Genomic DNA, 16285 nt, shown 5'->3' on the forward strand with positions numbered 1-16285 from the left:
CAACTACATAGCAACACCCTGGAAACCACTCACAACATCTTAGCAACAGCACAGTAACATTCCAAAAATCACCCAGAACATCTTCACAACTACATAGCAACACCCTGGAAACCACCCACAACATCTTAGCAACAGCACAGTAACATTCCAAAAACCACCCAGAACATCTTCGCAACTACATAGCAACACCCTGGAAACCACCCACAACATCTTAGCAACAGCACAGTAACATTCCAAAAATCAGCCAGAACATCTTCGCAACAGCACAGTAACATTCCAAAAATCACCCAGAACATCTTAGCAACAGCACAGTAACATTCCAAAAATCACCCAGAACATCTTTGCACGCAACTGCATAGCAACACCCTGGAAACCACCCACAACATCTTAGCAACAGCACAGTAACATTTTAAAAACCACCCAGAACATCTTCACAACTGCATAGCAACACCCTGGAAATTAGTACTGTGGCGGTCACTTTTACACAGGTAAGATCAATAAATCTAAATTTTGCTCTTTGTATAAATTACCAATGAAAGAACTACAAAAACATATTAGGCAATATGAGGAGAGCAGATACAGTCCACATTTGAAACAAAGAAAGTCATTAAGTCAGCGAGTGTAGAGAGATAAACAGAGTGGTTTATGTAATGTATTTCACTGCCTCATAAACTCCAGCCCCATACTCAGCAACTCAATGCTTTTGTGGTGAGGCTTACAGTCCAACACCCTCCCAAAATCTGCACACATCCTCTTTCTGCACGTTAAGTTGCTAGGGGTCCTCGTTCCAGCCTTAGCCTCTTTAAGAATGTTTTTGAGAGAAGAAAAAGTAAAATGTGGTGGTTTCGTCTGAGTGGCTTAGTGTGCAGTCTGCGCAGAAACACAAATGGAGAGCGAGCCTCCCTCACCCACTGCAGCAATTTCATTTCAGAGTGGGGATCGAGGGTCTTACTGCAAAAGCACCCAGCTGTGTCTAAACACGTCACTACATGGGAAAGTTTAAGGCAAACTTTCAGAGATCTGTTCATGTTTGACAAATCTTCACACCACGGCAGAATATGGATGTCAGCCGTTTGGAGTGCTAAATACGGTTAGGTTCATAAACAGTTCGGTTTTGAAAGAAATTGACAACCATCTGTATCCTATAACCAAAGTGACTACTTCACACTTACAGTTGTCACATCTGAATTCAACATCGAGTTCGGTTGATGTGTGAGCAGAACTACAGACGGTAAAAAGTGGAGTGTGTACTATGTAGGCAGAGAACAAGATATAAATCCTTTTAAAGGAACAGTTCAGCCAAAAAAGAAATTTGCTGATTTTACTGATTCTAAAATGATTTCTCCGGCAATACAAGGTGCTTCTTCATAGGAACAGATTTGGAGAAATGTAGTATTTCATCACTCGCTCCCCAATGGATCCTCTGCAGTGAATGGGTGCCGTCAGAATGAGAGTCCAAACAGCTGATAAAACATCACAATAATCCACAGCACTCCAGTTCATCAATTAACATCTTGTGAATCGAAAAGTTGCATGTTTGTAAGAAACAAATCAATCATTGTGATGTTTTTAACTTCTGTCCAAAATATCAGTCCATAATAAAGGACAACAGGGGATGGACTTTTTTTTACTGGAAAAGGCATTATTTTTTCTTAAAACACACAGCCTTTTGTTTTTTAAGACATTAATTGATGGACTGGAATCTTGTGGATTTCTTGTTGATTATTGTGATGTTTTTATCAGCTGTTTGGACTCTCGTTCTGACGGCACCCATTCACTGCAGAGGATCCTATGGTGAGCAAGTGATGTAATGCTACATCTGTTCTAATGAAGAAACAAACTCATCTACATCTTGAATGGCCTGAGGGTGAGTAGATTTTCAGCAAATTTTCATTTTTGGGTAAACTACTTCTAAGTGTCTGGGCAGACAAGGTAACTGGGAAAAACAAGATTTTTGACTCATCTATAGTAAAGTCAGAAGGAGTTGCCAAAAATGGTTTAGATTAATCAAACTAAATCAAAACAATACAAAAACTTGATGTTTACTGTGGTTATATCCATCACTTATGGTTACAGGTACGACTCAAGACCAGGCCTGTACAGAATCTGCAGACTTTTTTCTGGAAAGAAAAATCTGCTAAACACAGCTGAGATGATCAACTCACTTGCCAAAATACTTCATAAATATAACTCAGGTAGGTTCCAATATTGTGAAAATCAATTAAACTGAATCTGTGCGGGCCTGCAAGTTTAAAAAAAAAAGTATTCATTTTATTTTCTGTTGTATGTACAGTACAATTTAGTGTCACATCTGTTAGTAAATACAGCACAGTTGTCAAACCCAAATATTGAATGCGTGACTGGACACTCTTTCCCGGTCTGTTTTTCTGAAACGGCATGTTCGTTGGATATACCATGAACAATTTGGGATGATTTCGAATTTGTATGTAAGGCTTAAATAGACTAAAAACCCTCCTTCAGATCTGTAAAGGAGTTATAAATGTGTGGGATGTGTACTTCGGGAAGGCACTGAACTTTTCGGTTTGAACACAAAGCAATAGAACTGTACCCATGGTGCAGTGTGCAATAAAAAAGGACATTATGGCATCATAATAAACAAACTGATGAATTGGTTGTGGGATACCAGTGAATCTTTATCATACACAAACACACATTGACATACCTTCTCAAAACTTTCTGTCACTGGGACTGTGATGGATTCAGAAGTCTCACAAAGACGAGTCAGGTTAGCATTTCCTCACTGAAATGTAAAAAGAGACCTTCCCCGGGTGTTCTCTCTTCCACTAAATGATTCTGCTGACATCCAATCAGCTGGTTTCTGGTTTTCTAAAGAGGACGAAGCAGCAGAGATTATGAGAGGGGAAAATGGAATGCAATTTTTGCCAGGGATTTTCTGGTCAGAATAATACATCGGAAGTGCTGAAGTCTTTGAAAACTCTTCCTTTTATCAGCTACGCGAGTTCATCTGAGGAGAGAGAGAGAGAGGACAGGTAAGAGAGAGAGAGGACAGAGGACAGGTAAGAGAAAGCGAGAGAGAGAACGGCATGAATGAGAAAGTAAAGTGATGGCTGTGGGATAGAGATAGTGAGGGAGTTTTTTGGGGGGGGGTGAATTGTGCACATCACACTTCTTCCATCCTCGGTGGAATTCTAATGGCTGTGGCACCGAGTCGAGGCTTTTATGGGAGATATCAGAACCGCTGCACTTTTCCAGGTTAGACACGACCTCCTCCACCTACAACCACAAGATTTCTGAAGCCCCGAGAGACGAGGAGGCACAGGAAAGAGTGAGAGACAGAATAAAAGATAGTAAGCCGTGACATTCAGAACGAGTCAGAGAACTAATGAGGACAGCTAAACGTCCAGGGTTTTTACCACACCGCTGCAGCGTTAAAGCGATAGTTCACCCAAAAATGACAACTCTGTGATCATCTACAGTAGGCCTACTCACAGTCATGTTGATCTAAACCTGTGCGGTTACAAAAATAATCTTCACTCAGCTTGTCATATTTATATTGAACATGTTTCAAAACAAAACAAATAGCATAGTCCATACACGAAATTATGAGCTTAATGTGAGGAAAAGATTTGATGTGAAAAACCTGATGTGATGCACCAAATTTGATTAGAGAAAAGATGATGCAGTAAATAAGGATTTACAATAAATATCAGTCTGATCGCAATATACAGTTGACAGAAGACAAAGAAATAAAATATATGGACTACTTTTATGGTTTGTTGTTGCTGCTGCAAATTATGTTATTAATCATGACATCACAATAAGCATAATTCTTTTAAAAATAGCATAAAATTGACAAAATATTCAATATTTTGTTCATTGAAATAAATCTGATATATAATTATAAATATTATATAAATATTATAATTTATATATTATATATATATAATTATAATAATAATATAAATATTAGATAGAAATACTTGAAACAGAAATATTGCCTTGACATCTAAATTAAATTACTTTGTTGAAGTACTCAAATAAAAAATAAAGCTAAATAGAAATATTTAAATAAAAAAATATGAACCCACCCAAACTACTTAAATTAAAAGGAAGACTGAAAATTTTAAAAAGCTCATTTCAAATATGTATACATATTATAATAGTGCATTTAAAAAAACATTTAAGGGTTATGAAAAAAAATTTATCAAAACAGATGACATTTTTATTTACAGAAATTCTCCATATTGATTGTAGGAAGACTGAAAATTTTAAAAAGCTCATTTCAAATATGTATACATATTATAATAGTGCATTTAAAAAAACATTTAAGGGTTATGAAAAAAAAATTATCAAAACAGATGACATTTTTATTTACAGAAATTCTCCATATTGATTGTTTTTTAAGTTCTTAAATGTGACACATTTGAGAGGGCAAACGATCATTTATTACACACGATATCAAAAACAAATTATATCAAGAACTGACATCAGTTGGACACAGTTACAGGTTTAATTCACTGTAAACACACACATACAGAATGAGAAAAATCACAGAATTACTTATGTGAATAATATTGCCTACAGTATATCTAACACTTCAGAGTAGTAGTGGACCAAACAAAACAACCTAAACCCAGCGGCACAGTAAACCATAGGTTTACACCTCAATCCAGAATCAATACGGGTCTCAGCAGATCATTTCCCCAGATTTCATGTCGATGGGTCTTAAAATTACATGAATAACAACCCCACCGGCAGTTCATTAAGTTCCTTAATTAGACTGCACATGTTTCATCACCTCAGTCTGCAGTCACAGTTCTGAAGGAATCCTTTTCTCCTGAAATCTCCTGTGTTTGTCTTGGTACTGTAAGCCAGATTAACACGGAGGGATGTCGAAAAATCATAAAAATAGCTGTACAGAAATGACTCCTGCTTTGCTGTAATCTCTTTATTCATAGACTTTATTCATGTCATATTTCATTTGGAATGTCACCGTCACAGTCAAATAGGTTACTTAACTGAAAAAAAAAGTCTATTTTGGCCGCACTTGAAAACACCACACTTTACATGGCTTTCCAGTGCTGTTTAGCTGGGATTGGAAGTGTCTGTCAGTAAAGCTTAACGTCTGAGTGTATTTGTGTGACCCTTGGCTACATTCGCTCTGACAAGCTAGGACTCGTGTAATGTCGCGCCTGTCGCTCCAAAAAGCTTCTAGAGAAACCCGGGCACTGGTGAGGGAGGGAATTTTCACGCATTTACAATAGGAAAACACATACACAACTGCATAGTGACAAATCTCGACAGGAATATTCATAAAAGCACGTCCATCCGGGTTCCTAAGGCATCGCAGGCTTGTTTAACCCATATTTCTTCCTCGGGCACTTGTGCCCTTGTTTTCTTAAGGCCACTGCGTGTGATATCGAACTTCCATTCATCCCTTTCTTTTCCGTATCCCTCTTCGCTCCTCTTCTATCCCCACACAGACTTCTCTGTATTGGAGAATTGCAGTTGGATGGCTTCACCGCTCTTCTTGTTGCCCTAGAAACAGGAACAAGGTTTTGAAAACGCAGGCGAAATGGGAACAAATCGCTGAACGCGAGCGCGACAAATGTACACAAACAGAGTGCAGAATCGGCCTCTTCATCACGGTCGCCTCCCTTTGAAAAGCCTGCCCTGCAAAGGCCAAGGACGGTCCGCGGACACCGCGCGTTACCAGGACAACCAGCGTGCAAATCAAACAGCTAGGTCTGTTAAACAGAAAGACAAATGACCTGCAACTGCCTCTGTATGGCACAGATTTCTGGAACGCTGTTATTCACACATAAGTTTGGTTATGAAACCTAGTTTCCTACATAGACAGTATTTTAATGCATCACCGGCACGCTCCCTACGCAAAGCCTGTTCTAAAAGGTAGCCAACAATAATATCCTGCATTTTAAAAAATCTTTTTGGCAAGCACAGTGAAAAATCCATCAAGATGGCAGATCCCTTAAGCGGAGCGTAACGTTGACTAAAAATGTACGTTGCATTCAAAACTGAAAGTTTTAATTGCACTATTTTACCCAATATTTGTGTGTTGTTTATTTCTTAATAGCGTATTATCAATATTTTGTGCCATCAGCTTAGCAAATTCCTTGCTAAATTCCTTACAAGCAAGGGCGTGTCTACGTGGTGGCACCGGCCCCCCCTGAAATTTGGCTGGACACCCCAGGTGCCCCACCTACCAGATGTCTTGCGATAGGCTTGTTTTTAGTAAATTTCTAACTGCATCTGGCAATGAGCCTATTTTCAAAAATAGTGGAGTGTTCCTTTAAGGTTATATGATCCTTCAGAAATCATTCTGATATGCTGATTTGGTGCTCAATTATTATCGGTGCCAAATTATTCTTTTTATTATCAGTGGCGAAAACAGTTTTTCCTACTTAATAGTTTTAAGGAAACTGACTATTTTTGATAATTAGACAATTCCAAAGTCTTTATTTAAAACAGAAACCTTTTGTAACATTATAAATGTCTTTACTGTTACTTTTAGACTTTGCCTGCCTAGATCTCTCCTTGCATCAGGGGTCAGTAAATTTTTTAATTTTTTGATAAATGCTACAAAATAAATAACACACCCCTTTGGTAATAAACTAAATAAATGTAATAAAAATAAAACAATACAAATATTAATATATTTTAAAATGTAATTTATTCTATTAATTCAGCTTTGTGATGCAAAGCTGAATTTTCTTCAGTGTCAGAAGAAGAAGTGTCATTTGCTGCTCAAGGAACATTACTTTTATTATCAATGCTAAAAACAGTTGTGCAGCTTGTACAGAACATTTATTTGAAATGGAAATCTTTTGTAACATTGTGAATGTCTTGACTGTCACTTTTGATTTAATGCATCCTTGCTGAACAAAAGTATTAATTTATTTAAAAAAAATAAAAATAAAAACTTACTGACACCAGACTTTAAAACAGTAATGTACTTAGTTTTTCCCTTTTCTACTTGTAACAATACGAGGAAGTTATTTGTGTCACTCGAGCATCACATTCAAGCTAGTCATCATCATCTTTCAAACTGCACCTGTCACAAACACGTGAACACCCACTGTGATTCTGTTCATCATTGTTGTTTTGGCAGCTTAATGTGAGGAATATTCCGCATGTGCATCACCACATGGAGTTCTGAAGAAAACAAACTTCCCCTAGATAAACGTCTGATGATAAATTCAGTAAAATATGCACAAGTCACGACAGATGCTTTTCTTTAGTAGACTGACTTCATTACATCAGTGAGGATCAGACTATTATCTGATTTAATGTTTTAACTTGCAGCTCCCTGCCAAAGCCAATTTTAACTGCACTTGGTACACAATCATTATAAATAATTTCTCAGAATGTCTTAACTTCTCCTGGTAATGTATTATGTATTATGAAAATCTTTAGTCTGGGACACCCCTAATATATATATATATATATATATAGTGCCGTGAAAAGGTTTTTGCCCCCTTCCTGGATTTTTTTTTGGTTGGTTTTTTTGCATATTTGTCACACTTAAAAGATTCAGATCATCAAACAAATTTTAAAATTACACAAAGATAATGCAAGCAAATACAAAATGCAGTTTTTAAATGATGATTTCATTTATTAAGGTAAAAAAGCTATCCAAACCTACCTGGCCCTACGTGAAAATTTAATTGCCCCCTCGAGTTAAAACATGAAAGAACTGTGATTAACCACATTATTTTAGAAAACTGAGTTAATTTTCACTAGCCAAACCAAGGCCTGATTACTGCCAGACCTGTTGAATTAAGAAACCACTTCAATAGAACCTGTCTGACAAAGTGAAGTATGCTTAAAGAGCAACACATCATGCAGCGATCTAAATAAATTCAAGAACAGATGAGAAACAAAATAGTTGACATGTATCAGTCTGAAAAGGGTTTCAAAGCCATTTCTAAGGCTTTAGGACTCCAGCGAACCATGGTCAGAGCCATTATCCACAAATGGAGAAAACTCAGAACAGTGGTGAACCTTCCCATGAGTGGCCAGCCTACCAAAATTACTCCAAGAGCGCAACAACTCACCCAGGAGGTCATAAAAGAACCCAGAACAACATCTAAAGAACTGCAGGACTAACTCGCTTCATTTAAGGTCAGTGTTCATGATTCAACAATAAGAAAGAGACTGGGCAAAAATGGCATCCTTGGGAGAGTTCCAAGACAAAAGCCACAGCTGACCAAAAAGAACACAGAGGCTCGTCTCACATTTGCCAAAAAAATATCTTAGAATGAGACTGGGCAAAAACAGCATCGATGGGAGAGTTCCAAGGCAAAAGCCACTGCTGACCATAAAGAACACAAAGGCTCGTCTCTCATTTGCCCAAAAATATCTTGATTATCCCCAAGACTTTTGGGCAAATATTCTGTGGACTGTTGAGACAAAAGTTGAACTTTTTGGAAGGTGTGTGTCCCATTACATCTGGCATAATACCAACACAGCATTTCATAAAAAGAACATCATACCAACAGTCAAACATGGTGGTGGTAGTGTGATGATCTGGGGCTGCTCTGCTTCTCCACATAATTGATGAATTCTGCACTCTATCAGAAAATCCTGAAGGAGAATGTCCGGCTGTCAGTTTGTGACCTAAAGCTCAAGAGCACTTGGGTTCTGCAGCAGGACAATGATCCCAAACACACCAGCAAGTCCACCTCTGAATGGCTCAAGAAAAACTAAATTAAGGTTTTGGAGTGGCCAAATCAAAGTCCGGACTTAAATCCGATTGAGATGCTTAAACAGTCCATTCATGCTTGAAAACCCTCCAATGTGGCTGAATTAAAACAATTCTGCAAAGAAGAGTGGGCCAAAATTCCTCCACAACGATGTGAAAGACTCAGTCTTTGCCAGTTATCGCAAACGCTTGATTGCAGTTGTTGCTGCAAAGGGTGGCACAACCAGTTATTAGATTTAGGGGGCAATTAATTTTTCACGTAGGGCCAGGCAGGTTTGGACAGCTTTTTTCCCTTAATAAATGAAATCATTATTTCAAAACTGCATTTTGTATTTACTTGCATTATCTTTGTGTAATATTAAAATTTGTTTGATGACCTAAATCTTTTAAGTGTGACAAATATGCAAAAAAATTTAAAAACAGGAAGGGGGAAAAAACCTTTTCACGGCACTGTGTATATATATATATATATATATACACACACTCACACACACACACATATATATATACACACACACACTGTATTCAGTAACTCATCAACAGAACTAATGAAAGTGTACCTGCACTCCTGCCTTACAGGCTCCTTCAATGGCGTGGTAGTCGACAGCAGCGCAGCGCGGGCATGCGCTAGAGCTCTCCCACAGGAAGTGGAATGTGCAGCCGTCACAGGTCCCTGCAGGACACTCACTGACACAGGACAGAGGAAGTCAAACTAAACTGGAATTGAGCTACTTTTACACTACTTTTGTTGCCGCAGGTTTTTTTTTTTTTAGGTTCTAGCAATCTCCTTGTAATGCAGTTTCGACCGAGGGGACCCCTCATGGAAGGAAAAACCATAGTGGGAAAAAAACACAGTGGGGCTAGTTTTAATTAACAATTGTGCTGGTTTTGTTTGAGACCTGACAACCCTGAATGAAACCATCTTAGAGCGATCTTAAACACTGTCTAAAAAATTTTTTTTTCAATTTATAATATTATAATAGATGTAATATAATTGTTATATATCATACATGTAATTACATAGTAATTACAACAATATTAACAATCCATAAAAATAAATAAATAAATATACACTTACGATAATATAATAATGTAATTTATTGTAAAGTTTTATGTAATTATAAATAAAACATAACCAATAACTAATATATATATATATATATATATATAAAAATATATGACCAATAATTACATTAATATTAATAATCTATATTATAAATGCAACAAAATAAGTGACGACACCTTTGGCAATAACCAAAATAAATTTAATAAAAATAAAACAAGACAAATACATCAACTCAGTAACCCTGCAGTGAGGTGATTTGATACGGCATGATGGGAGATGCCCTGTGCCAAATTTAAACTGCATTAACAGCAGTGTGCTTGTTTATGTATGTGTGTGTGTGTGTGTGTGTGTGTGTATACCTGGGCACAGATAAGTCTCCCCTCATTGTTTTCTCCGGGTTACAGCGCAGTGAAACCACTGCATTCCTGCCTCTCGGACATGAGGTTGTGACCTGTGTAGATCTTTACAAATAAAAGGCGCCATTAAACACGTAATGGATGATAGAGGGAAAATAACATACATCAAACTTTATTAAAAAAACCCTACAACTAAAACCCCAGATAACCATATGAGAGGAACTTTAAGAGGCACTTTAGGTTTGATGACGTAAACGCCAGTACCGATAGAAGAAGTGGACATCTGGGATTCTCTCGGATGCAGATGGAAATAGTTCTGGTCTGGTGGTTATTCCGTTAAGAGATTTCTCCACTGTGGCTCCTGTGGCACAAACACACACACACACAACCTGTCTTAGAGGACACATGGGGGTGACAGGCAGCACTGCAGGAAGTGCTTAGTAAGCAGGACCACCCGTAGATTCAAGTAATTAATCGTATTTATCACTAAACAAGAAGCCCGTTTTATATATGCTGAGTTTTATACCCGAGAACACAGATGACAGGCACTCTGTGTAGAATTAAAGCAACAGAAAACTACAGCACATTTTTAATGGCTGGAGCTTGTTTAAAATTAACGGCTCTGACCAGTACATATTCTAAATGTCAGAATATTATGATCGTTTTATGAAAACATGAGTTCACCTTTGAATCGTACAAAGAACATATAACAACATTTGTATGTGAATATTGTGTTCCATCTAGGTCCCAATAATGATTAAAGTTGGAAACATGCATTGTGTCACGAATTCGGTCCATAGACTTCCGTTTATTCACCACCAGAGGTCACCCTTTCCATTACATTGACTCTCGCACAACACAAACTATGCAACATAGCACCCTGGACTACATATCCCATCATTCTTTGCACGATTTGCACACTGCACTGATTGCACACAGCTGTTTCTAATCACCTCACTCACTATATAACACCCACTCTAACCACCTTTCTCTGCAGAGTATTGTTTAGCCTGTACCCCTTTCCGAGTCTCCGTGTTTTCCTTGTTTTGCCTTACCTGTTTTTGCGGTTTCTGATCTTTGCCTGTTTTCTTGGATTTCTCCCTCTCGTCTCGCCCCTGTGATTCTGTCTGCTGATTGGTGACCTACGCTAGCCCTGGGACTATTCTTGTGTTTTGCCCGCCATATACCTGTTTGCCATTGTTTTGACCCTGCCTGTTTACCACGTCTCTTTAATAAAGCCTGCAGATGGATCCACACGTCTCACATCTCGTCAGCCACGTTACACATTGATGCATATGTTTTAATTTTTTCATTATTATATTTCTGAAAAAAATCATTATGGTATTTCATTTTAATAATGAAACAATGTTATAAAATAATATACAAACATATAAAATGTAAATGGAATATTTAAAGAATAATACAAATTGCTATATTTAATTAATTTAATTCAATATATAGTAATTACATAAAAAAGTTAAATATTACATAATATATTGTTTCCAGGCAGGAATGTTGGGGTGTTACAGGATTACTTATGTGGAAGGTGTGTGGAAAACGTTGCTATTCTGTTTCTTGTATACATAAAAATATATATTTTGCATAATTATCCTCATATATATATATATATATATATAATGCATTATAATAGTAAAGACAAAAAAATAACACTGTATGAAGATGTTTTATAGTTGCCACAGTCCCCAAGTGGTCTTCTCATTAACAACAGCAGCGCTGACAATGTTTTTGCTCATAGGTGATATTTCATACTTATTGAGCTTTGATGATTAAACTGCAAATGATTCTACTTCAGTTAGAAGTCCCATCGGGATTTGAATTATAATTAAATATGCCATTAAGGATGCTTTTCTCCATTATTTACATGTAATGGAAAGTCTGTTAAACATTTAATTGATGTCATAATTTACTAATAAGTCTGCTAAAATTAATATTGTAAGTAATTCAAATGAATGAAATATGGACATGCACATCACAAACGCTACACTATTAAGAAGTCAGAATACATTTTTAGTTTTGAAATTATGAAATGATCTCACCCTGAAAAGTGTCGGCCAGGCTAATGGACTGAGAGGAAAGAGCTGTTCTTAAGCCCCGCCCATCAGATGGGATAATCGTTGATTGACAGAGAAAAGCCTCCACTGAACTGCCCAGCTGACCACCTTCAGCGTCCTCATTGGGCAGGTTTGTGACATTATCTCTGCAGACCGCAGCCTTGTGACCCTGACAAAAGACAGATGAAGGAATAAATAACATTATTATGTAATTTCTGCTTATTTCAGGTGTTGGTGTCGTACCTCAGCTCCACACAGGCTGATATTGAAGAGGTGGTAATACTTTGTGCCTTTCCCAGTGAAGCTGGGCCCGTTCATGATGGACCCAGTGGAGTTCAGAGCACTGAAGTCATACCGAAGTGTCCGATTCTGGTCAGTGCATGTGAACAAACAGTCGCTGAAACACACACTGTGCTCCTAAAATTGAAACAAGAGAGAACGGTCAGCAGTGTTTCCCACAGACTTACACTTTTTGTGGTGGCATATATGCGCAAATTCATTCTCTGCCAGCAGGAGGCGCTTAGAGTGGGAGAAATAGAGGTTTCCCCGATAACGGCTGTACACAAAGCAGCGCTCCGCTCACAAACGCTGCTTTTTCAGACATTACATGCAAAATGAAATTAAAATGACATGCAAAATTTTCTGAAGACAGTCGGTTTCCTTCAGAGATATAAAAGATATACAGTGATATAAAAACACCTGCACCGGGTTTCGATTTTGAAATGTGCAGTGCTCATATTTATTCAACGAAGTCAAAGCCTTTTGGAAAATCTATTTGTGGCGGTCAGTTTTGATATTGTGGCGGGCTGCCACAAATAGATCAATGTATGGGAAACACTGGTCACACACTTATTAGTTATCATTATTCCTGATGCACTTTCAGTAAGGCCTATTTTCTCAACCACTAATCTAATGGAATTAAGACTTATGTATCTGTTTGTTTGTTTGTTTGTTTGTTCAATTCAAAATTATACATTTGACCAATTTACATAATGACTTAAATTAACCGCATTTTTCATACAAAGTGACCCTTCACCATATTTTTTTTTCAGTAGCTTCTGAATATTTATAGTGAATAGTGATAAATGTCCTTAACCAAACTTTTGAAAATATTACATTATATAACGTATTATAATTAAAAGTTTTATAAATTACCCCATAGAAAGAGCCATGTTTCAAAAAGAAAATCAATAATAATAATAATAAATTATTTATCATTTTTTTTACAATTCATTATTTTTATATTTAGTAAGAAGAAAAAAAATAAAATTAATAAACAAATAAATATATCTAGAAATAAATTAAAACAAATTTATAAGTGCTATTCTGCCACCTAAAAAACAGAGAAACAGTGGTTGAAATACCTTGTTGCTTTTGCTGCCTGGCCCACACGGCTGACACACTTCTTTGCCATAGATGTGATGCCCAGATAGGACAGCATTAGGAGGGCACTCTTGGCACTGGTTGGTCTCTTTATCAATGTAGTGTCCAGCTGGACAGGGCACACAGGAGGAGCCGGACTGCTGAGACTGCAGGGCACACACCCGACACGCTGATGCCACTCCATCCATGGCATTAGTGACAGTCACAGAGTAAATCTTCACCATGTCATTTACATACTGACGCACCTGATGGACAGTGGGAACGACCATTATGACTACTGTCATTCTGTAAACACGTTTTTTTTATCAGTGTGAGTGTGAATGTATTTGTACTGACATCACTAGCCTGACTGGTGCGTTGAAAAGCCCAGGTGAACACAACAGAAGAGTCTTCAGTCATGATGTGTGTGTAACTCTGTTTGCTTTTACTCCCCTCCCATGATTCAATGACATTTGTGCTCCTTCTGTTCACATCCTGAAGCAACAACAAAATCAATAACACTTTAAAAAGAAATTAAAGTCTGACCACTTTCAGTAAACGTAAACCTTCATTTAAGTAGTGTGAGAGCGCAACGATGCTCTAAATGTGTTGGTGTGTAGGTTGAGGACACTTCGTATATGCATCCTACAGAGGATGCGACCTCCAGAGGATTCGACCTCTGGAGGGTGCAGCCTTCTAAATGAGACACAGAATTTATATACCATGCTCACTCTGTCTGTCGTTGCTGCAGTATTGTATTTGTTATCTGATGTTGATGTTGTCTAAAGTTACATCGTGTTATCTGTTCCCAGTGTTTTTGGATTACCTTTTGCCACGTTTTTGTTCTGTTCTGTTTATTTATACTTTAATAAAACTGCACTTGGATCTTACCTTGTTTTCTCCTGGCATTCCGTGACAGAACACAATACTGCAGCAACGACAGAGAGTGAGCATAGTATATATAGATGGGATGATGAGTAAATGGCTAATAGGTGATCATGATCAGAACAGAAACGACAGGCAAGGGACTATGGGAAATGGAGTTCAAAACATATAACACTGAAACAGGAGAGTGCCCTCAAGTGGCCAGTCCAGGGCACCACAACCAGACACTGTGACATATGATGGGTTAATTTTTTCTTAATCTTAATTTTTTTTTTTTGGGTGGACAATGTTTTTAAAACCCTTGTGCAGTCTTCGGTCACTTCTGACTGGAGAATTTCACGTTTTGAATTTTTAAAAATCGTAGCTTCACCAGAATGGTACGAAACTTGGTGACTTTTATGGCACTTGGTATGTGAACACAAAACAAAATTGAGGGCATGATTCAAAAAAGCTAAGTGGTCGTAAAAAAAATAATCACACTCGTGGTCTTCGGTCAAAAATGACCGACCATAGGAAATTAATGGGAAAAAAATCGAAAATACAGAAATGTTTTGTGGTGTACAATTTACAAATCCCCCACAATGCAGAAAAAAATTGCACAGCAATGAAGGGGTGAAACTCTAAAACATCTAGAGTGCAAAAATCAACACACCAACTCACACACGCGCGGACACACACTTGTACACACACACCTATGAACTGGTGTGACTGTAACACTGCAACTTTGTAAAATAAAATCAATAATTCAACTACAATGCAGTAAAAAAGAAGGGGTTACACTCTAAAACATCAAGAGTGTAAAACAGATACATCCACTCACACACACACACACACACACTCACAGACACACACATACAGAATTATACATAATCAAATGAATTGACATGGCTATAAACATATAGACAAAATGAGTCAGAAGACTGAAATAAGAGGTTAAAATCAGATCAGACCCAGAAGGATTAAGCTCTGATAAAGCATTCCTGTTCATTTTTGTTACATTTTTATAGAATTGTAATGTTTTGTGGAACAAAATGCTTTGTGTTCAGGTTTGAATGTAGTAATAATAATGCAAAAACCTACACTTCAAATCAACATTTAAAACAACAAAAAATATAAACCTTGACAAAAAGTAGTCTTTGAGAATGCCTTAATATACATTTAAATCCACAACCTAATAAAAGTAAACAATTATGTATAAAAACAACTAGGGAATTCATAAGCCTCTCTATAGTCCTATACAGGAGTCTAGTGGTTACACCATTAAATTACAGGTTTTTCTTTTTTTTTTTGCTCTCACCAGGAGGTGCTATTCTGCCTTAAAAAATTGGATTTTAAAGGCTTAGTCTCTATTTTAATCTGAAAAACTGCATTAATTGAAAAATGCATACTATTTTCAATGGGAAAAATGTATCATAATTATTGCATAGATATTAATTAGCACCATAAAATTCTCTCAAAATACAAAGGAAAAAATATTATTGAACAAAAATATATTAGACTGATTTTACTGTAGAAAAAAAAAAAGTTACATTTCAGATGTCCGGTCACTTTTGACCGCGAAGACCACGAGTGTGACTCCCAAATGAGGAGCGCACTTAAAGGGGTACTAAGTATTTTTCTTTTTTTTTTTGCATATGTTGTGAATCTTCATCTCATGTGAACGTGCATGATTTTAAACATATTCTACCCAGTTTCATTAGAAATTGTAGTCATTTCAACATAATTACTTACAGCAAAATTGCAATAACTCATTCAATATTTGTCGTACAAAAATATACAACCTAAACCCAACCATAAACAACACTTTACCCCAAACCTAAATTTAACAGTGACTGTAAAA

The 16285-nt window shown here is 37.0% G+C and overlaps 1 protein-coding gene across 1 annotated transcript in view; it reads right to left on the reverse strand.

Annotated features, from left to right (window-relative positions):
- Positions 1-5451: 5451 nt before the first annotated feature.
- elapor2a (endosome-lysosome associated apoptosis and autophagy regulator family member 2a) overlaps positions 5452-16285 on the reverse strand; it is a 26242-nt gene continuing 15408 nt past the window's right edge. Inside the window, exons 13-20 of the mRNA XM_016243871.1 lie at positions 13918-14055; positions 13563-13826; positions 12442-12615; positions 12184-12367; positions 10391-10487; positions 10130-10231; positions 9265-9391; positions 5452-5520 (exon numbers count right to left, since the gene is read on the reverse strand). Of these exons, the coding sequence (XP_016099357.1) occupies positions 5452-5520; positions 9265-9391; positions 10130-10231; positions 10391-10487; positions 12184-12367; positions 12442-12615; positions 13563-13826; positions 13918-14055 (1155 nt within the window). The remainder of the gene's footprint in view (positions 5521-9264; positions 9392-10129; positions 10232-10390; positions 10488-12183; positions 12368-12441; positions 12616-13562; positions 13827-13917; positions 14056-16285) is intronic.

The sequence above is a fragment of the Sinocyclocheilus grahami genome, unplaced genomic scaffold (assembly GCF_001515645.1).
Source record: "Sinocyclocheilus grahami isolate Dianchi unplaced genomic scaffold, SAMN03320097.WGS_v1.1 scaffold22.1, whole genome shotgun sequence".
Lineage (NCBI taxonomy): Eukaryota > Metazoa > Chordata > Actinopteri > Cypriniformes > Cyprinidae > Sinocyclocheilus > Sinocyclocheilus grahami.